This window comes from Abramis brama (assembly GCF_963993115.1).
Source record: "Abramis brama genome assembly, chromosome: 20".
Classification (NCBI taxonomy): domain Eukaryota; kingdom Metazoa; phylum Chordata; class Actinopteri; order Cypriniformes; family Leuciscidae; genus Abramis; species Abramis brama.
The window spans coordinates 33,094,079-33,117,184 of record NC_139982.1 but is presented as its reverse complement, the minus strand read 5'-3'; the positions used below and the strand labels follow the sequence as shown (position 1 = coordinate 33,117,184).

Below are 23,106 nucleotides of genomic sequence, written 5' to 3'. Positions count from 1 at the left end.
TAGAGCGGCAGAAGTGCACTCGCTGGCCCTGGTTGCAGATATGTTTTACTATGCATGCACAAACAAATGCCTTTCAACTTATGCGTGCAAAATTCAGAATAAAATGAATGTGCAGCAATTTGTACAAATAGAGAGTCTGTATGCCTACTATATGTTGTAGCCATTAAATAAGCTCATTTAGTTTCATATTTGTTAAAATATCATAATGTTATTTTTTCATCTTGATTATGAAAAGTGAACCGCACGAATAAGATAGCTGCACAATATATCGAGAGATGTGGGTCAGACATGATTTTGACCACTTTTTGTTTTGCAGAAAGCCTTTTTTAAGTGAATTTCGTTTTGTATAAATTGTATCTTAATTTTAATAATTTTTTTATCAACCAAATGCCAGGATTTAATAAATAAGAAGCAAATAGGCTATAGCAGAGACAATATAATCATGGAGGCGCCCACGCGGTCACTTGCATTGCTCGTGAACAGGAGCGCATCTCATAATTTAACGAAACTCAGCGTATGCCTCACAGACATGAAATATATCTTAAGAAAGCTTGAAATGTTTTTTTAACAATTTAAAACGAAAAGAAATAGGCTATTCTCTGATTATCACAGGCTGGTCCGCCTCTCCGTCAAGCTGCGTGGGAAGTTCACACAGCGATTCCCCTTCGGACAACCAGAGGTAAGGAATTCACACAGCGGTTCCTCTTCGGCCAGACAGAGGTAAGTAAACTGTTGTATACAGCGGGTACTGAAGGCATTAGGTTTCCTAATAAGAATTACAGATGACACTTAACTGCTTGATGAAGTAACATAGATCCACTGCCTCTCTTCCTCTGTTAGCATTATCTCTCTTTATGAATCCAGATCCATCAAAACCCGCTGATTTAAGGCTCCTTCCTCCTAGTCAGAGCCATAGAGAGAGAGAGTTGTGACAACTCCATTGAGTACAATAGAACGCTTTTTTTTACAGCAATGGCGGCTCGTGGAGCCTCTCAATAGTTCCCAGGAAGTAGCAGCAGCGCGGTAGAACAGACCGTTTGTGATGGACTTTTATAAAAGGCAAGACGTTTAAAGAATACGATTGTATATTATCAGTACATCTGAATTAAATTAACTTGTATTAAAGCATGCTAGTTGATTATTGCTCTCTAAATTAGTAGTTTTAGGGGACGTTATCAGATAAAAGATAGGCCATTGGATAAAGTTAGTAGCGCATAAACCACGAACAGCCTATTAATGGTTAAACCCGTTCTTTTAATGCAGTTTTATCCTTTGTTGTGTAATAAGAGGGAAAGGCTTCTAAACAGGGGTTAAATATAACATTGGGGAGTGTGATATGTGGAAGTGATAAAATGAGAATATCCGTTTCATTCCCCCATTAAATGCGCAATAACAACAACAACAAAAAAATCCTTATTTTAGATTGCATTTTTGAGTAACAAAAACGTATGGGCGGAGTTTTTTAGACATTGTGTTTCTGTTGACTATTAGGCTGTCTATATTATGTTTCAGCTCAGCTGATTTTTGGATTGATGTGAAGTTTATTTGTGAGATTAAAACAATGCTTAAAATCAGCAAGCCATTTTAAAAAACAAATCACACTTGACTAAATGGGGAATAATACTAAATACCACAACATGTAATATATACTACTAGTGTATATAATTTGTCCCGTTTTTGTCTCCTTTATCTCTTTCAACACAAGAAGCTCAAAGGGATTCAGTGGATCATGAAGACTCCCTGCACTGACGCTGTACCCTCACCTTCAGTTTCAGCATATTTTCTCCTCTCTGTGTCAGACACCACAAGAACAACACAGAGGAAATGACAGACAACACGCTTGACGTGCAGTTTATTAGACATTTATAAATCCCATTGCGCTAAATCAATGCAAAAGTATATATATATATATATATATATATATATATATATATATATATATATATATTAAAACTGATGTAATGTATATTAAACATTTCTAGTGTTTAAATTCACCTGACATGGAAAGTGTACCAACCTACCCATACTTGAAAGCAGTTTTTACCAGTATTTGAGAGATCTACAACCCTTTTCACTCATCATTAAGGCTCCTCTGGACGATGCATTATTTATCATGTATACTGTAATTACTATAATAAAATAACCAAATAAATAGATTTTATAGATTAAAGAAATGTAGGTCATGAATGTATCAAATTATGTTAAAAGTAAATAATGCACATGGACACTAATGAAATAATTTGTGTGTGTATAATCATGTTTTGTTTGAAAATGTAATAATATACATTAAAATATTATGTATTCATTTATACAGTAATAAGTGCATATGGTGCATAAGCATTGTAAACATTAAGATTAATGAAATTTCATTTAATAAATTCTACATTTTACTTGTTTGCAATGGATTTAAGACAATCACCTGCTACCTGCAAGTCTCTGTCCTTGTGAAACGTGAACATTACGTGATAAATAACATTCTAGTTTAAGAACAAAAAAACAGTCAAGTCAAGTCATCTTCATTTATATAGCGCTTTTAACAATGTAGATTGTTTCAAAGCAGCTTTACAGAGATACACCGTATAATTAATGGTAACAGAGATTGTTTTGGCTTTATAGCGGTTCTTTAATAAAGTTATTTTCCAGCTAAAGTTAATGTTCATTGATTCGCTTCCGTTGGAATGATCATTTGTTATTAAATTAGGGGCCGCTAAGACGACACCATTCTCTCTACACAAACTTTAAACGCAAACCTAAATGAAATACTTGAAATACTTCAAAACAACTGCAACATGGTTTTTAACCAAGGTAACGTTAGCCAGAAATATGTTAACAAACGGCAGGCAACGCTGGTTGACCACTATAAACATTAAATACTAGCAGATTTTTATCTTTTAAAAATAACATTACTGTAACTACAAACACATACTACATTCACATATCAGTGTATTATATAAATATTGTAAATCAATTAATTTATTGACTACAAACTACCAAAAATCAAAGTTCTGCTCTCTAACTCCATCGATTTGAATTGGCGCTGAAGCACTTCCTGGAACTATCTGAGGTCTACGCGAATCACGTGACAACTAAGCATTTCGAACTTCCGTTGTCGCAACTCTCTCTTTCTACGGCTCTGCTCCTAGTGTGCAGTCTCTCCCCACTCTGTGTGACCCCTCTCTCCACACAAACAGGTCCTTTTATAATCCCCCTCGCGAATACACGTCTCTCTCGCGGCTCAATCGCCGCTCGTTACACAGCTGATGCTCATTTCCCCATTTACTCATAGACACTGGCCGTTTCTCAATATGCGTTCTTGTCTGTACTTGCGTTCTTGTGGACTTGTGAAACGTCATCAGTCGCTGCCCAAGTACCGTCCCAATACACAAGTTTGCATTTTGGCAAGAACGGTTAAAAATCCCGGAAGTGTTCTTGACACGCCCATTTTACCGAGGATGCATAGGTTGGTAACTTGTGTGAACTTGACGGCAGAAATATCCCAGCATTCATTTCGGCATTCCAGGAACGAGAGGTCAATACAGCAAGTCGTTTTTCTACAATTTCGTACGCTATTTCATCACTAAATTCACTTCTGAGAACATTTGATGCGAGAAATCAACTGTGTAGATTTCAAATATTGGCATTTTTCGAAAATGCGCTCAAACGTTTTCGGAAGTGAGAATCTCCAGCATAGGTAGCTTTATTGTTATGAATATACATTACATAGTGTACAGTTGTAGAGTAATCCCTTGAGCTGAGGGGTAGGCTTGGGCGATAAAGCCTGGCTGTTATCGTCAATAATTCTCGTTATGTTTGGGCACTGCAGACGGCGTCTGTGCGGGGGTGTTATTGCGCAATACCAGCAAGAACACATCATCTCAAACTGTCAGCGGCGTTCTGTGTGCTCGTCACCTTGTGAGTTCATTCTTCCAAGAACAACTAGCAAGAGCGTTCTCCCCAAGAACACAAGTCCGTTCTTTGCATTCTTGGTTTTGAGAAACACCCAGTATGTTACATTGAAATCGTTCCCACAGGGAAACAACATTGGGCAAAAAAATAGTTCCGCTTCACGTCACCCCGTGACATGCATTTCTCTCTATAGACACGTTCACTATACGGAGATGCCGATCGTCAACTTAATCTTTACAGCTGTTGTTGCTGTTAATAAACTAAAAATAATAGGCTTATAATTTTATTAAACAATAAATTAAATGAAATTGTAATTGTATTAAAAAAAGCAACAAAAACAATCCGGTTTAAGTTTTTTTTTTTTTTTTTAAACCTATGCCAACTACGCATACACGGGTTTCTTGTATACAAACAATACCGGATGCGCGCGCATCCAGGAGGCAGAAAACCGCTAGCTGTTATGCCGAGATTAACGTAGATTTTGCACGTTAAATGCAATTTGACGTGCGATTGTTTGTAATTTCTTGTTGACTCAATAATAAACTGCAATTTCAGAGTTGGATCTGTTTGTTTGTGTTTCATATTAATATAACATTATGTAAAACGTCCAACTGTTTACGAATCAAAATCCGGACATACTGTGATGTATGTATGAATTATCATGTTAGACTAAGTTAGTAATGTAATTAGGGTGACCACCATCAAACAAACCAAATGTGGGACGATTATAAGTTTGTGTGGGACAATGTGGGACATGTTACCAACACCAAAACATAACCTGAAACTGTTATATAATGTTTATCTAATTTAATAAAAACATTTGTATTCTGCCGTTCAGCTGATAAAAATTCTTTGTTCTTTAGTTCCTTTCCTTCCAGAAAACACCATTACATATGTAACATAACATGTCTTTATTTTACATGTCATTTAAATTCAACATCACTGAGCCCAAAGGCAGCAGGCATCATGCGCATATATATATATATATATATATATAAAATTTATTATTATTATTATTATCATTATTTTAAACAGTTCTGACCAACTCCAACTAAAACCCAACAAAATAAACAATGAACAAATAAAATATAAAACATGAAATTAGATCATTGACAGTCTTATATATTAAGAATATATTAAACCAAAAACGTTCATATTTTTTAGAAAGGATGTGAATTAAAACAACCACAGCAGGCAACAAGTTGATCAATTCTGTTAAATTTAAATTTACCAAATTATCTATTTGTTTACTGACAGGAAACACATGGAACGAATACACCGCTCCACATTTTGATTGACAGCCGTCACAACCTACTAGTGACCGTGTTTACTCCTTTCCTTTCAACCATTGGATAGGATTTAAAAAACGGCTGTTGTATTTGTACTTCTGACGAAGCGCTGTTAAATATAGGTGAAAAACTACGCCACAAAAAGATTACATAAAACATACTCTCAGCAATGGTGAGATCTTGCTGGATCCCTACGCAATACACGATCTTTGGATTGTGGATGACAAGAAGTGGCCAGCAATTGTATGGCCTGATATATAGCCATAATTATCTTATTCAAGCAAGTGTGTATACAAGAGAAATGATTAGAGCGTACAAATCCCTTGATGCATACAACTACGTGCTATGTGGTCATGTGCAGCTCGTCAAATCATGAATAGAAAGAATATAACATACAACTTCCTCCTTCTGTCCCACTCTTCCATTTGCCTAGATTTGGAATTACTTGCAACATGTATAATTTAAATGAGCAGATAAAACACAACAGATAGACCTGCATGTAAATAAATTACGCAACAACTCCTTGGTATTTTGACTTAGCGACAACACCACCACTATGCTACTAGCCTAAACCCTTTACTCCAGTACGAAGACCGCGAACGGAGATGAAGGGGAACCCGTTTTTTTTTTTTTTTTTTGGCTTATTTTAACTGGCCCATCCAGTTTTCTGGAGGCCCACCTACAATCAAAATCCTGGCGCCGCTAGTGGTGGTAAGGAACATAAATATCAAGCTCACTGTATTACATACACTGATCCTAACAGAACTGCATTTTTCTCTGTTTTTTTCTCAGCCTTTTTCTTGGTTGCTTTTATAAAATGTCCTGGGCTTTACAGTGCCTGGGCCAGACCTGCGCCATATCTTAAATGAGAGTCATTGTACAGGGTGTGGGCCACATCTGGGCCAGAGGAAGTTGTTTAAGTCCGTGTTCAGTGTGTGGGGCAGTTTTGGGCCGGGGAGCCAGCCAGAACTTGGCCAGAATTGAAGCAAGGATGAGGCCCAGGGGTGGGCCAGACATATTTTGCTATCTGGGTAACATCAGAGGTGGAAAGAGTACTGAAAATTTGTACTCAAGTACAAGTACCGTTACATTGCTGAAATAATACTCAATTACAAGTAAAAGTACTGGTGTCAAAAAAGTACTTAAGTAAAAGTACAAATTACTCTTCTCAAAAACTACTCAGAGTACTAGTTACTAGTTACTTTTTAACTGGCGATAGTTAATGTATTACCAATAAATATTCAACCAAATCATAGATTTATGTAAAAAATAGCTACTTTTAACACGTTTTTACCCTATTGTCGAAGGACATTAGTGGTCATGATACTGGAATTTCTAACTTCAATATGACACCTTGAAATAGGCTATGTCAGTATTCAGTAGGCCTAGCCTATAATTTTTAATACCATCGGGAAAACTACCACAAACTAAATATTTTAATATCTACATTTTTGTCCATCCATTTTGTCAAGGCAATCATTATTTTCAAGCATCGAAAAGCACAACACTCATTGTAACAGTAATCTATTTTAATGGGAAAGTTTAATTCAAGTCTTCTCAAGAGACACGTCCACTTTATATGGTGAGATTTTAATTTAAATCTCTTTTGTTTACATATTTAAACATTGACCTATAACCATTACAATAATCTAACTTAAATATTTACTCACTCAGTGTATTTGTCTTTACAATAGGGTAACGTTAACTGTTGCAATAGCTCACATACAGCACAAGGAAGCTTTATTTCAAGCTGAATTTAATTTGCAAAAAAGACCAGATTTTTCATAACTTTTGACAACGTTTAATTCAAGAGCATGGAGAGATTGGAGCTGGACGTCATTTGAGTCTGCAGTGAGAACCACTTGGAGAGATTCGCGATTGCACATGATATGACACAGTCCGAGAGCGCACACTCAATATCCGAGTCCAGTTCATTCGTATATTTGAGAGCTCGCGTCCAGTTTTCTGCAATAACATGAATGTGCCCTAGCGTTATAATATTGCACTTGTGATATTTACCATTAAAATATGCCATAGAAACTTGCAGGTATTAATAAAATTATGCGTAATAGGCCTACCTGCAATCCCGCGCTGAGAGGAGGCGGGTGTGTCAAACTCGCTATCGTTGAGATGAGAGAATGAGAACGCGCAGCTGGTATCGTATCGGTGTATTGGCCAAAATGAGTATTGACAGATATTTCAGTATTGATATGTATCAAAATATAGATATTTTGACAATACTACTATGTAGATTGTTGTTTCTCCAAACTTTCATTCCAGCCATTAATCACTTTGAGCTCCTCGTCTTCTTCACTTATGATCAGCTCTTCAAAACCTGCTGCGACTGCGGCGGCTTTAATTCAGTCCAAATATCAGGGGTTTTATTGGTCCGTTTACGATCGAATATTTTTATTGGCTACCGAAATGCCAGTCAAAGATTTGAATATCAATTCAAATTGTACTCAGTAACGAAATGTGATTTTACAAGTAGCGAAGTAGATTACTTAGTTTAATATGTACTTGAGTACAAGTAAAATTACAGCTTTAAAAATATACTCAAAAAAGTACAAGTACCCAAAAAAACGACTTAATTACAGTAACGTGAGTAGTTGTAATTCGTTACTTCCACCTCTGGGTAACATCAATATAGTCTACTTCACATATGTTAGCTAATGTACACAGAAGACTGAAGTGTTGGACTTACGTTGGTCTTCAGGAACGAGTTTTCTCTTTAACTCCTGCACTGTGGTGTTCCTGAACTCCTCTTCTGAATTCGCCACAGAAACTCTTATTCTCTTGCGTCCGTCTCTCTCGTCTGAAAAAAAGATCTGGAAACTCATGTTGAATGTGCTCGAACCTTTACTAAATTACCTCTGGATGTAGTAGTAACTGCACTGATGCACAGTAGCTTCACTTTCTCCGTTTAAACGCTCGTGTATTATCATGTACAGCCACCGCCCACTGTTTCAGACTCCTTCCCCTTTAATTAAATCTCGTTCACACACCACACGATAACTATACAAATAGGCTAATTATAACATAAATTTGCGTCCACATCAACGAAAGAAATAACGGTATGTTTATTCTAAGATGAAGTGCAGCGGTTTCAAAGCCTGTGTGTGTGTGTGTGTGTGAGGGAGAGAGGGGAGAGAGGGGGGAGAGGGGGAGAGGGGGAGGGGGGGACTTAACCAATAAGAGAGGTAAGCAGCCGCTTAGGGTGACAAATACCAATAAGCCTATATAAATCATATATTACTTATTAGTTTTATATCATATATTGTATGGCCTGTCTATAACCATTAAGATTTCAACGTCATTATTACATCCCCCCCCCCCCCCAATCATGAATAGTGGAACGTTCCTATCGTGCTCCTCATGCGGCAGCAGTTTGACGATGACGACACTGCAGATAAGCGCAGAGCAGAGGCAGAGAATAGCGTGTGAGAGTGAGACTTTGCAAGCAGAAGACGAGGTTTAGCAATTATACAAACAATGGCCATGTTTGCTGCATGCACACCTTTTGTTTCAATCGCACTGAATTCATTCCGATCGATGAATCCGAACGTTTACATGAAAACAAAATAAAGTGAGATTTAAATCGGAATTGATTTTGATTCACCAATTCGGGTCAGACCTATATATTATACAGTTATATTTAACACATCCGTAATATTGCTGTGGGAATAATCGAGGTTATTCATGGTCTGTTATAGATGTTTGATAAAGTGCCCTATTATGCTTAATGTTGTTGTGGAGTCTCCTACAACAGGAGACATGCATCAAAGGTCAAAAAACGGTTTTCTCATAATACACATTTGCACATTACCACATTTTTCAATGATTCTCAAATGACTAGTCAGATGAATAAATCTCTCTAAATATCTTTAATATCGATATGATATATATGATAAGATATGAATATATTTCAGACACTCAGCATTATGAGTCAGGTGTAGATCTTTTACTCTTTATCCCTGAGCATTTAATGTTATTGTATTGATTATCTTTGAATTTATTATGTAATTGGCATGATACATTTACCTGACTAATAATAAATTGTTACATTTGGATTTATTCTGACTTACTCTGAAATTATTAACCTTACGTAGATTACGTTGTATCTATTATTACAGCAAATCTGTGTCAGATTAGTGACAGACTAACAGTTTTGAGTGGAGCATACCAACTGAGGGCACACCAACTGAGATTTTAGAGTTCTGGCTAATATTTAGCACTAATTCAAGTGTATTTGGGATATAAAGACAAATAGTAATTTCCGTGGACAGTAATGCTGATTGATGTTATGGAAAATTTTGATTTTCATTGATTTACAGTATTGATTTTCATTTACTTTCAGTAAGACATTGAAATGACTCTTTCCTGGACTGTAGGTGGTCTGCCAACATATGACTAATGTGTGTGTGTGTTTAAACACTGGGAAACAGGTGGGACATCAGGAGGAGGCAAATTGAGAAAGGACTTCTGACTTCTAGGGTCAGAGGTCGCCCAATTTAGAACTTGTGAGTTTGTAAGAATAAACTCAGCAGTATCAGAAAACTAGTAGGGAAGCCTCTCCTTGTTTAGATAAGGGCTTGTTAGCAGAAGACCTTGAAAGCAGTATAAAGACTCCTCTGCCCTCCCTCCCATCGTCGCACTTGTTTCACAGACTGTACTGGTGACTTCTGTGTGGCAACTGAGCCTTCTTGCAAGAATAAAATACTTTTTAATGATCATTTGTGTTTTGGTGATGGGAAAGGACTGTATAATTTGACTGGTCTTTAAAAGGTTGTAACCACCAAGGGGCATCGATTAGAATGCAGACAAGATGTTCCGTTTACGAGTTTTATTGAAATAAAGGTTTAAAGGTGTGTGTGGTTTGGTAGTTGCACGCACACAATACTTGGAACTCGTAAATAAGTACAGCAACACTATCTTAGATTATCTATATAAATATAAATATAAATATAAATATAAACTGCACAGTCTTTCGATGCCAGCGCTATCTTCCAAACGTTTCCGAAACTGAAACTGAAACTGTCTGCTCCCGCAAACCACATAGCGCAGTGACGCTCCTGATTGGCTGATTCTCAAGCAGCCAGTTTTATCTGCCTGAAAAAGGTCGTCCTTCGTCACAGCCGCCCCCAAATTTGTTACACTATATTTGCCACTCTAAGAAGGACTGACCGTATCAGTGTCTGGTATGGCAGGTAGAGCTACAAGGCGAGCAACAGGCCTCGTGTAGATTTTGTCCTTGACTTTGACTACTGCAGTCCTGACTCTCCCATCAGTTCCTGGAATAACCTCAGTGACATGACCTAAAGGCCACTGGGCTCTTGGCAGCTGTGGGTCCACTACCATCACTATGGTTCCAGTTTGCAGCTGTGCAGGGTCCTTGTGCCACTTGGAGCGAGTCTGAAGAGTCGGGAGGTAGTGTCGTATAAAGTGGGACCAAAACTGGTCAGCCAGCACCTGAGTATGTCTCCAGCGGCGGCGACTCAGGAGCTCAGACTCAGCATACACAGCCTGTGGTAAAGAGGGGTCGAGCCGCCCCATGAGGAGCAAGTTGGGGGTCACTGGGTCAGCATCAGCCACGTCTGTTGACACGTAACCCAGTGGTTTGGAATTTAAAATCCCCTCCACTTCAATAAGTACTGTCCGCAGGACCTCTTCGGGGACAGTCTGTGATTGGATGGTGGCATACAGTGCAGCTTTAACAGACCTCACTTCCCTTTCCCAGACTCCTCCAAAGTGTGGTGCGCTTGGGGGGTTAAACTGAAACCTAAACTGGTGTTTAGCCAGATGAGCCTGGAGTGTGGGGTGTAATGACCTGAAGGCCTCCTGGAGTTCTCTTTCACCTCCCTTAAAATTAGTGCCCTGGTCGGACCGGAGCTCTGCTGGCTTACCCCTTCGTGCAATGAAACGGCGGAGGGCCATCAGAAAGGAATCTGAGTCCATACTGGAAAGAACATCTACGTGCACAGCGCGCGTTGTCAGGCATTTAAATAGTATGCCCCATCTCTTCTCATGGCGACGGCCAACCTTCACTGTGAAAGGCCCGAAACAGTCCATGCCTGTAGAGAAGAACGGGGGCTTCAGCAGCCGTAGTCTGGACTGTGGGAGGTCTGCCATCTTGGGCACTATTGGAGAAGCTCTCCATCTCTGGCAGTCCAGACAGGAGTGCTGGTGGCGCTTAACAGCTTCACGACCATGCAGAATCCAATATTTTCGCCGCAGCTCTGCAAAAAGGCGCTCTGATCCTGGATGGCGAAGGCTATTGTCCATGTCCTGGATGATGAGCTGGGTCACTTTATGCCGATGGTCCAGAACCACTGGGTGAATAGAATCGGGCTCTAGCTGGTCACTGCGGCGGAGCCTTCCTCCAACCCGGATGAGTCTCACAGTCTTGTAATACTCTGGTGCTAGGGAGATCAGCCTACTGGTGGCAGCTACTGGCTTACCGGTACTCAAGAGGCTGAACTCCTCAGCAAAGCTGTCCTGCTGGGCTCGTCTCAATACTTCTCTCTCTGCTTCTCGATAGTCATCAGCAGAAAGACTGACGGGGCTCCCTGATGACACAGGGCTGGATTGTGCAACCGCCTCTGTCAGCGCTCTGAACGAGGAAAACTGATCAACATTTGGTAGCAGAGAAGTCTGTATGCTTGTAGTGAGACAGCAGATAATGGGTTTTTGCAGCTCAGCAGAATTCTCTGTCACCTCTGTGGCTGGCTGTGTAGGCCAGACTTCAGGCGACTGTTGTAGGAAAGCAGGGCCCTGACTCCATCTGTTCTTACCAGCCAGTTCCAGCAGTGTTTTTCCCCGCGTTATATCATCAGCTGGATTGTTGACAGAATCCACATATCTCCAGGCCTGGACCTCAGTCAGCTCCTGGATTTCAGCTATCCGTGTTTCCACGAATACCTTGTACCGACAGGAGTCGGACTGAAGCCATGTAAGTACTGTTGTGGAGTCTGTCCAGCATATAACATTGCGGATATTCACAGTCAGCTCTCTTTGAAGTAGTGCAGCTAACTGTGCAGCTGTCAGGGCAGCACACAGTTCTAGTCTTGGTATTGATTGCTGCTTCTTCGGGGCCACTCTGGATCTAGCAGCCAGGAATGACACTTCCGCACGGCCGTGTGAGCTCTCCGTCCGCAGATAGGCCACCGAGCCATATGCCTTCTCTGACGCATCAGCAAAGATGTGTAGGTCTCTCTGGAGGTCTGAAGTGTTCATCTCAGGGCTCACATAGCATCGAGGCAGTAGAATCTGGGAGAGATGCTGCAATTCTTCCTCCCACATCAGCCATGGCTGCAGCACATCCTCAGGCAGTGACGGGTCATCCCAGTCTCTCTGTTTGTCCCACAAGTGCTGCACCAGGACCTTGGCCCGCGTAGTAAAGGGGACTATAAATCCCAGGGGGTCAAACAGGCGTGCCAGGACTCTGTATATGTTTCGCATGGTGGGTGTGGGTTGGTCCAGCATACGGTATTTATACCTTAAGGTGTCTGAATTGCAGAGCCAGCGGAGTCCCAGGGCGAGCTCCTGTGGGTCAGTGCCTGACTCGTTGAGCCACAACTCACTGCTCTCAGATCTTGCTTCTTTGGGCAGGTGACTGATGACCTCAGGGTTGTTACTGGCCCACTGGCGTAACTCAAATCCACCTGTAGCCAACAGTGAGGTCAGTTTGTCGACTAGGTGATGGGCTTCTTCAACAGATGGGAGGCTTTGCAGACAGTTGTCCACATAAAAGGATCGTTCTATCGACACTCGAACATCTTCACCTGGCTGACTGTGGTCAAACACATGTTTCTGCAGCGCAAAAGTTGCACATCAGGGGCTACAAGTGGTGCCAAATGGAAGGACTTGCCATGTGTAGATGCTGGGTGGTTCCTCTGTATTCAGGTCTCGCCACAGGAAGCGCAGCAAGGGCTTGTCCTCTGGGAGCAGCCTCACTTGATGAAACATGCCTTTGATATCACTGCTGACAGCAATTGCATGTTCTCTGAAGCGCAGCAGTACACCCAGTAGACTGGAACTTAAGGTGGGCCCAGGCAACAGCAGCTCATTGATGTTTTTTCTAGTGATCGACCGATATATCGGTCGGCCGATAAATCGGGCCGATATTTGCGGGTTTTACGTGTATCGGCATCGGCCGATACGCGGCTGCTGCGTTCGCCGATAGTTTTTTCCCGGCATAATTTACAGACAGGCGTCCGCAGGCAGCTCTGTGTTGCTGGAGACACTGCAGTTCACGTGCAGCTCATGCACTGCCCCTCCCACACTAGCAGAGTGCTGGAAGCCTCTTCAAGACAATGGCAAGTTTTAAACTTTCAAAGCATCTTTTAACTGTTTGACTTAGCTGAAATATTGCCATACACTTAAAAAGTGGAAACACGTTGCTCTATATGTGCGTGCAACTAAGCAAGTTTGTGGGTCCAAATGGAAAACGCGAATGCCTCATCTATAAAACTGCTTGTCATTGTATTTAGGGAGCTGCAAATAGCTAAGTTTGAGGCTGTCCATATGCATACGGCAGCTGTTACGAACACTGGTCATAGGATTAAATAATGCCGACGTTGTTCCGTGATATTTGTGGGAGTTTTATTCAGCGACCACCTGGCTGAGGTTTGGACGTGTGCTCATAAAAGAAGCGACGCGGTTGCGACACAGCGCGCTCGTTTGTCCAGGCGCTCCTATGCCGTGGTGAGATGAAAACATCTAAACTTTTTAGGGCCTGTTCACATATCGCGTCTTTTGCGCGCTCAAGTTCGTTATTTCAAATGTAGGCGCGCTTCATAATGGAAGCGACGCGCTCGTTTTTTCCAAGCGCGTCCGCGCCGCATCGAGATAAAAACATCTCAAGTTTTCATACGACAACATCGAAAGCTCGGCCGAACAGCTGATCATAGCTGGACAGGGCGGGTTTTTATTTCTCATCTCCATAAATATATGTAGTCGTAAAGGGCTAGAAATAAATGAATCCTTACTTCCTCGTCATCATGGAGAGTGCAGTTCATGGCTGCATAGCAATGACAGACGTTTATTATGCTGCTTGCTTGTTGCTACTGTGTGCAATAGTGTAATTATTTTATTCATGCTTAAATATTTATTTTCAGAATTTACTTAAAGAATTTGAATTATGCTTAAATATTTATTTTCAGTATTTTTAGCACTGAACTTTTTTTTACTTGTTCTACCTCACATGTTTTTAATATGTCAAATATTGTTTTTTAAGTTCAATAAATGTTCCTTTTTTAAATTGAGACTAGTAACATTTGTTATCATCATTGTGTCATTTTTATGATTTAAATTGAGTGAGCAAAAGCAGTATCGGCTCCAAATATCGGCCCAAGAAAATCGGCAGCCCGTATCGGTCATCGGCTAAGGCTGATGAAAAAAAATCTGTATCGGCATCGGCACTAAAAAATCCATATCGGTCGATCCCTAGTTTTTTCCCTTATACATGAAGGAACAGTTGAACACAATCCTGTTCTTTCCGTTATGGCTCACCATGTGATGTGGGATGAACCAGGACTCGGCTGCTTTGCTCAGCTCCTCTTCTGACACTTTAACTGCATAGCCCGCCTTTTCTAGCTTCCCAATCTCTGCACAGTATGCTTCTGCTCTTTGAGGGTCTCGCAGCAGGCGCCTCTCTGTACTGCGGAGATTAGCTAGCACAGCCTCCTTAGGTGCCTGAAGCTGTGGCATGTTCTTCACCCTGAGGAGGGGAGTAGCGTAGCGCTGAATTCCATCAACCTCTACTCGTATGGTCTTCGCCTCCAGCAGGCGGACTGCTTCCTGATCCTGCCTGGAGCGTGTAACAAGCTTTTCACTCCTGTAGGGCAGAACATCCAGCTGCCACAATCTCTCTACACTCTGTAGAAGCTCGTTAGTGGGTGATAGGGTGGAGACGTGCAGGCACTGTTGTGATGTTGCCTGTTGCCTACTGTACCTGGTCGGCCCCTGAAGTGTCCAGCCCAACTTTGTCTTCACTGCGGCTGGTCCTCCGTGGGGTCCCAAACGCACAGGCTCCACTGGAGTGATTAAGTGGGTATAATCTGACCCGATTAACAGCAGGGGTTGCACTCTGTTAATCGTCTGGAGAGGGAGGCCTCTTAAATGTTTGTGCTTCCTCTGAAGTGCCTCCATTGAGTAAGTGTGCTCAGCCAAACCCAGTTGATCAGCAGTGAATGCTCTGTATATCTTGAAGGACTTCTTTGGATGGTCTACTGGGGAGATGGAGAACGAAACTGCAGTGCCATGCAGAACCCTGATGTCCTGCCGAACAGTTCTGAGGATCAGATTTTCCGGCTCACCGGTAAGTTTAAGACTCTGCGCTGCTGCAGGGAGGAGAATGGTCCGCTCCGATCCATCGTCAAGGATGGCATATGTCTCCAAAGTGTGTTCCCCGTTACGCAGCAGCACTTTACTCACTTTCAGTAAGACCTGACTGCATCCAGCCCGCCTGTCCATGTACAAAACTTCATTAGTTGTGCTGATGAGGCAGGATGTATCCTCAGCTGCAGGTTTTATATTCACTGCAGGTTTTATATTCACTTCATGCAAAGCTTGCAGGTGTCTCCCCTTACACTTGTGACATGTAATTTTCAGGCGGCACTGTGCAGCCTTGTGTGTGCGACCGCATCGCCAGCACCTCTTGTTGGTCTTGATCCACGCTGTTATCTGTTCAACTGTAAGCTGTGCAAAGTTTCCACACTTATCTAGGAAGTGTTGCGTGTTAGAGCAGTAAGGGCAGTATGCTGTCCTCTCTGGCTGCTTAGTGCTAGATGAGGCCTTCTCTACTGTCGGTATGCTATCAGGTTGGTCTGTGATGTGCATGATGTTGGTATTCTTACCACTCTTAACATCGCGGCGGCGCTCTATCCTGGGTCCTGCTCTACTCTTGTTTTCACCGGTTAGAGGCTCATACACCGTCTCTTGCATCTTCAGCTCGTAGTCAAGCCAGTCAGAAAAGTGCAATAGGCTTGGGATTGTAACACGCATTGGGTACAGGAACCTCTTAAATTCAGCCCGTATATCATGAGGCAGTTTGGACATCAGCCGTGTCACATGTGAACCACAGTGAAGCTCAGTCTTTCCACTGTCCCCAAGCTGGTCTAACATTGCCACGAGTGCTCTCACTTTCAAGGCGAATCGCTTAAATCCACTGGAGTCACCACGTGCAATATTAGGGGCCTCCATTAGATCAGCTATTTTCCTGAGAGCTAGCTGGTGAGGCTGTCCATAATGCTCAATTAGGCTTGTCATAGTGTCAGTGTAGGGCTGCAGTGAGTTAGTGTATGAGTCCGCTATTAGAAGTGCCTCCTCATACTTCAGGTGGTCCACCAGGATCTGGTATTTAAAGCGCTCTGTAGCGTCCACAGGCAGTAGGTTCTCCAGAGCTACCTTAAGCCTGGCGAACTCTCTCGGATCCCCTTTGGTGAATGCAGGGATTGTGGGTTTAGGCCCACGGTACACTGTCTCATGGTGGTGCGAGGGTTGCAGCTCTTCGGGCAGCGACTCACATCTTTGTGGGGTGTAGGGTACACAGTACTCCGGTGTCTGTACCCCGGGCACTGGATAATGGGGCTCAGGGTGACTGTGCGACTCCTGTTGACGTGTCATCCTAAGGTCTCTCAGTGCTGTTATGAGCTCTGCCATAAGGTCCTGTGATGGTAGCTGATAAACGTTGTCTACTACTGGGGGTGGTGGCAGTGGCCAGTCGTCATCATCCATAGGCAGAGTGTGACCACCAACGTGCACAGGTGGCGGGATTGGCGTGGTTTGGTATGCACCGCCATTCTGCTCTAGGTTATGCTGCTTTTGGGCGGGGGCTGGTGTAGGGAAAGGAGAAAGGGCTGTCTGTCGCGGTGCTGGTAGGTCTGGAAGGGAAGTACGGGCATCAAGTCGCCTGTGCATGTCCATTACCTGTTGCTGCAGCCTTTGATTATCTTCCCTCAGCTTATAAAGAGCTTCAAGGACCTCAGGCGCTGTTTCTGGGGCAGGCCTCGATCGGGCAGAGGCAGGCGTACTCTGAAAGAGGGGTTCTGTATACTCAAACTGGCGTGGATAGACAGCCTCCGCTCCCCGCATGACACTCCCATCCTCATGCAGCAGTGGTGGTGTGAGAGGCGTCATCCTGACGTGTCTCTCTGGGAATCTCACCATGCTGTCGTAGGGCTGCTGTTGCTCTGACAGATTAGCCGATTGATGAGACAAACGAGAGGGCGGCTGCAATGCTTGGAGGGGGATGTCATAGTCTTCCATCCAGGCAGGTCGCCGAGTCTCTCGGCGGGGTCGGGCATCTACTGGGTCTGTATACTGATCCGAGAACATCTCTAAACAATCCCACGGTGACCACGCGAATCTGGCTCGAAGGACCAAATGTTTTGGTGATGGGAAAGGACTGTATAATTTGACTGGTCTTTAAAAGGTTGTAACCACCAAGGGGCATCGATTAGAATGCAGACAAGATGTTCCGTTTACGAGTTTTATTGAAATAAAGGTTTAAAGGTGTGTGTGGTTTGGTAGTTGCACGCACACAATACTTGGAACTCGTAAATAAGTACAGCAACACTATCTTAGATTATCTATATAAAGGTGAAACTGCACAGTCTTTCGACGCCAGCGCTATCTTCCAAACGTTTCCGAAACTGAAACTGAAACTGTCTGCTCCCGCGAACCACATAGCGCAGTGACGCTCCTGATTGGCTGATTCTCAAGCAGCCAGTTTTATCTGCCTAAAAAAGGTCGTCCTTCATCACAATTTGAATTTCAGAGTGTCTCTTACGCAGTGATGATTGTTTAATGAATTTTTGCCACAACATTGACCAACCTAAATAGGGTGAGCATTACCTCTGTTTAATGTAATGTTACTCTAGTCAAGTGTACGTGGGAAACCATGGCATGACTAAACCAAAGCTACTATCAGAGAAGTAATGTTGGTCGGCTTATATCTGTAGTAGTGGCCATGACCTCTACTGAAGTAAACGTTACTTTAATTCAAGTATATATTCAAGTATAATAGTACAAGGACCATGTGCGACTTTGGCACCCGAGAGAACGAGGATAATAAGAGTAAAGAGTTAAATAGAATAATCGCTAAAACTATTATATAATAAATATATTATAAAAGTGTCGCTAAACTATTATATAAATGACCAATATCCAATTGGCCTTCTAACCTAAATTCAAGGTTGTGATAACATGGAGTCAGATAAAAGTTTAATTGTAATTAAATTACTTTGCCATGCGGAAAAGTCATTAACACGCAGTAAACCTTCACCCGCTTATCGGAAACTGTCGTTGGACCAATTGGGCAGGACTTACAGTGTCAAAGTCGAGTCACAAGTCATCAAATTTGGGACTCAAATTCAAGTCGAGTTAAAGTCGTGCGACTCGAGTCCACAACTCTGTGACGTGTAACGAAGCTTTGTTTACTGAAATCACATAACTTTGGCAGATTGAAACACACTCTGAATCAAATGATTTGCAAAAGTGAAAGTGTCTGTGAAGTTTCAGCTCAAAATACCCCACAGATCTTTTTTATATAATGTTGTAAATGAGTGGACAGCATTTTTGAGTGGACAGAAAATCATGCTGTTTTTGTGCATGTGTCTTTAAATGCAAATAAGCTGCTGCTGCTCCGCCCCCTTTCCAGAAGAGGGCGGAGCCTTTACAGCTCATAATACTGACGAAAACTAGAACATCTGTTCGGTTTTGATTATCATCTCCAAGGCTGCATTAATGCACGGGCTTACCTGGGCTAAAGCCCAGGGGCCTCTCAAGTTCAGGTTCATGATGAGCTGAAAAGGTCATATTGTTTTGTAACTTGTCAGATTTTGTCGCTGTATGTCGCTAGTCTCTATACTGTGAAGTCACTCGTGGGCGTTGGTAGTGCTGTCGCTCTAATGTTATTGGTAGACTACTCGTCTGTCCACATCATCACAAGCAATATTACACAACTGTATAATTTTAATTTGACTAGTAATTAGGCTCAAAAGAAACAGTATGCTGTTGGGAGAGTGTTTTTATATTACCACACATCAGTGTTCAGTGGATTAAGTAATTTGCTAGATTAATGATCGATCAATCTACAAATTAAACTCACTCATACTGTCATAAATTACTAAAACGTCATCCGAATTTGACAAATAATAAATTTTCTTGTCCCTGATAGTCAACATAATGCAGGGGAAACTGTAAAATGAACTGCAGCAGTGCTAAACTTGCATCATAAAACTACAACACTCGAACTATAAATGTATGAATTAAACTCACTGAGACTGTCGACAGTTTCTTTTCCATGCATCATTTTATTATATCCATGTTTGTGGTTAGTTACAGTCAAATCATATAAAACAGTGAAATTGCCCTCGAACTCTTCTGTCTTGCCTGCACTCGAGATGGTGACGGCTGAGCTCCACTGAAAGGCTTCTTTCCTATTGGTTGTCGCTCACGAAAATCGCTTCACATTTGCATAAAGTTGAAATTTAGTTGCTGTGTGTGGTTGTTAAATAAAGTGTCTTGTGTTTATGTGCTCAGTGATGTTAATAACAATATTAAAATTAAAAACAATATTAAAAAACTGATTGTTGTCGGTCTCGAAAGAAACTAATGCATTTTGTGATGTAGATTACCTAGATATTACTTTTTTAAAATGAGACTCTATTAATCGAGGGGATGGGGGGCCTACAAAACCTCTCAGCCCCGGGGCCTAACATTAGGTTAAGGCGGCTCTGATCATCTCGATCGCGGTCATGCTCAAGTGACACTGCAGAGGGTTGTTCCATAAAAGACGCTTAGAAAAGCGGGGATTAAACTCCAAAACCGGACTTGAATGAGCCTAACAAATGAGTTGGGGCTAAAGTGGTTCCATAAAAGGTAATTGAAGTTCACGCAATCTCACTAATTTGATCCAGGTTTATCAAGTCTAGATAATTGCGTGTGCACGCGTTTTTGAAGCAGCCCTAGAGGTCGATCGTGGATCAAATCGATCCACCATCAAACAGCGTATATTTTGTGCTGTTTTATGTGTTTGTGCCTTTTTTTTTTTTTTCTCAGTGCAAAACTTACATTTTACAGTTATATTCTCCATCTGTAAATGTTCGAAAGTCATGCAAATGTATCCATGTAGCCAAATAGGAGCGCAATAATTCTGACTAAAATATACATTTTGCTTGGAAAATTAATATGCGATATTTTATAACACTAGAAATATCTTCTAATTATAATAATGTATCTTTAGAATGTTGGATAAGTTGCAGTGAACTTCTAGCGAACAGAAGTACTTCAGTGAACAGAAGTAGCCTAATTCAGGGAAGATTTTTTTTTTTAAGAAACTAAATATATAAAGATACAAAATATAGTTTTGGGTATAGGACCTATGCTACTTAATAAAGATGATGTATACTTATTTAGAATGCTGAGAATTACAGCTTTTAATGCAATAATTTTTTGGAGAAAGCAAGAATCCCCAGTTTTAAATAAGTGGTTAGATTTAGTTTCTAAAGTACACTATGGAGAGGATAACATGAAATTAAGAGCAAATGTATACATTTTGAAAAGATATGTGCAACTCTAAAATTAAAGAATATTCCATAAAATAAAGGAATATATATTAGCCTACATTAGCTACATTTTTATATAACCCTCCCTCCCTTTTATTTCTAGTTATATGTTATTTTATTTATTGACTTATTTAATATTGAATATTTGATATTCAAATAATATTACTTGAATAACTATTAGGAATTATGTGTCATTATAAGAGTTTGATATAAATATGTGAATGTTAAATTTTTTTTAATATTTATTTATTGTTATTTGTCTTTTCCCCCTTAAATCATATGTAAAAGTGTCCAAATATGTACTTTTTGGTTATTGTTCTAATTATGTGTTTTTTAGGCTATGTGTTGGTGGGTATTATCACAAAAGAAAAAAAAAAAAGTAGAAGGAAAAATAATGAATATTTATTGGGGGAAAATATGATGTCTTTAAAGGAACTGTCCATTTGTATAATTGTGTTAAATGTGTTTGAATTGAAAGACACAATAAAGTACATAATATATATATATATATATATATATATATATATATATATATATATATATATATGCTAAAATATTTGTTATTTGGACATTAGATGTGCCTTATTTAGAATTTTAAACCTACAAGTGTATTTTTATGATAGCAATAACTGTAAAGGAACTATTGTAATGGGGTAAATCAAATGTAGGCTAATATACTGTCAATTACTAAGCTCAGATTCATCTTACCAGTTAGAATTTATACTGTGCTTTTGTAATTATTTATTTTTAATTTTGTGATTTTAACTTCTGCTTTAAAAAGCTTTTTTAGATTGTGTTCTAATGTTCTTCTAATAATCATAAACATGTACTACAGCTGCCAAACAAACCAGAGAGAAATGTATTCATAAATCTTTAAAACAATCTAATTAAATCTTGGGCACAAAACATTTAGCCAGTAAAAAAAGAAAACCTGTAGTATATATATTGTATTTATCTATCTATCTATCTATCTATCTATCTATATATATATATATATATATATATATATATATATATAGTCACGGGGTGAAGAATCACACGACAAGGCAGGTTTAGTGCAAAGGCCCCGGAGGGTGGATTTTATTACAGTAAAATAAAAGGTGCAGGAAGACGGTGATCCGGTGCGTGATGGCTGGTGCTCCAAGTGCTCTTCAGTGTTTAATCCAAACGAAAGTGGGTGTCCAAACGTGCTCCAAAAGTGATGGGCTGTCGGTCACTCGCTGCTTTCTGGAGGAAAACGAGAGAAAGGTTAGACCAGCAATTCATTCAGCTCGAGACCAGAGTCTGTCTGTCTGCTCCGCGCGTGCTGCTTTTGTAGCCGTTAATTAATGAGCTGCAGCTGTGACCGATCAGCCCGCTGTGAGGATGTGCAGGTGTTCGGTGTTTGTTACCAGGGCGACGCTGATTTCCTTGAGGACGCTCGTCACATTCCCCCCCCCTAAGCGTCGTTCTGGTCCTGTGAACGTATGGAGATAGTAGGGGTGAAATAAGGGGAGGGTGGGGAATGACCCCTGACAGACCTGCATAAGCTGTCCATATCCGTGAGAGGCCATCAGCGTTCGCGTTGGCGGCCCCGGCCCGATGTCGTACCTCGAAGTGGAAGTCCTGGAGCGCCAGGAACCAGCGAGTCACCCTGGCGTTGGTGTCCTTGGCGCGGGCCATCCACTGGAGAGGCGCATGGTCGGTGACCAGGGTGAACTTGCGGCCTAGGAGGTAGTACCGGAGCTCCAGGACTGCCCACTTGATGGCCAGGGCCTCCCTCTCGACGGCGGCGTACTTCCTCTCGGCCGGGGACAGCTTCCTGCTGATGTAGATGATCGGATGCTCCTCACCTTCCTGGACCTGGGACAGGACGGCTCCCAGTCCCGTGTCGGAGGCATCCGTCTGCAGCAGGAAGGGGCAGCTAAAGTCTGGAGCGCGGAGTACCGGTGACGACGTCAGTGCTTCTTTGACCCGGGCGAAGGCCTCCTCCACCTCTGGGGTCCAGCATACTTTCTCCGGCTGCCCCTTCCTGGTCAGGTCTGTCAGAGGGGCGGCTAAAGAGGAGAAGTTGGGGATAAAACACCGGTAATACCCTGCCAACCCCAAGAAAGCTCGTACCTGGGTCTTTGTCTGGGGTCTCGGGGCGGAGTGGATGGCCTCTACTTTCTTTTCCTGGGGTTGTATCAGGCCCCGTCCGACACGGAAACCCAGGTACTTGGCTTCAGAGAGAGCTAGATGACATTTTCGGGGGTTGGCGGTGAGTCCAGCCCGCCGGAGCTCCGAAAGCACCCTCCGCAGACGCTCCAGATGTTCTCCCCATGCCTCGGAGTGGATCACGACGTCATCGATGTAGGCGGCTG

General features: G+C 41.7%; 1 protein-coding gene across 1 annotated transcript in view; it reads right to left on the bottom strand.

Moving 5' to 3' along the window:
• Positions 1 to 8,326, bottom strand: part of LOC311071413 (uncharacterized protein) — a 30,754-nt gene extending 22,428 nt beyond the window's left edge. The window contains exon 1 of the mRNA XM_084095820.1: positions 7,900 to 8,326. Coding sequence (XP_083951946.1) covers positions 7,900 to 8,035 — 136 coding nt within the window. The 5' untranslated portion in view covers positions 8,036 to 8,326. The remainder of the gene's footprint in view (positions 1 to 7,899) is intronic.
• Between the last annotated feature and the right edge of the window lie 14,780 nt (positions 8,327 to 23,106).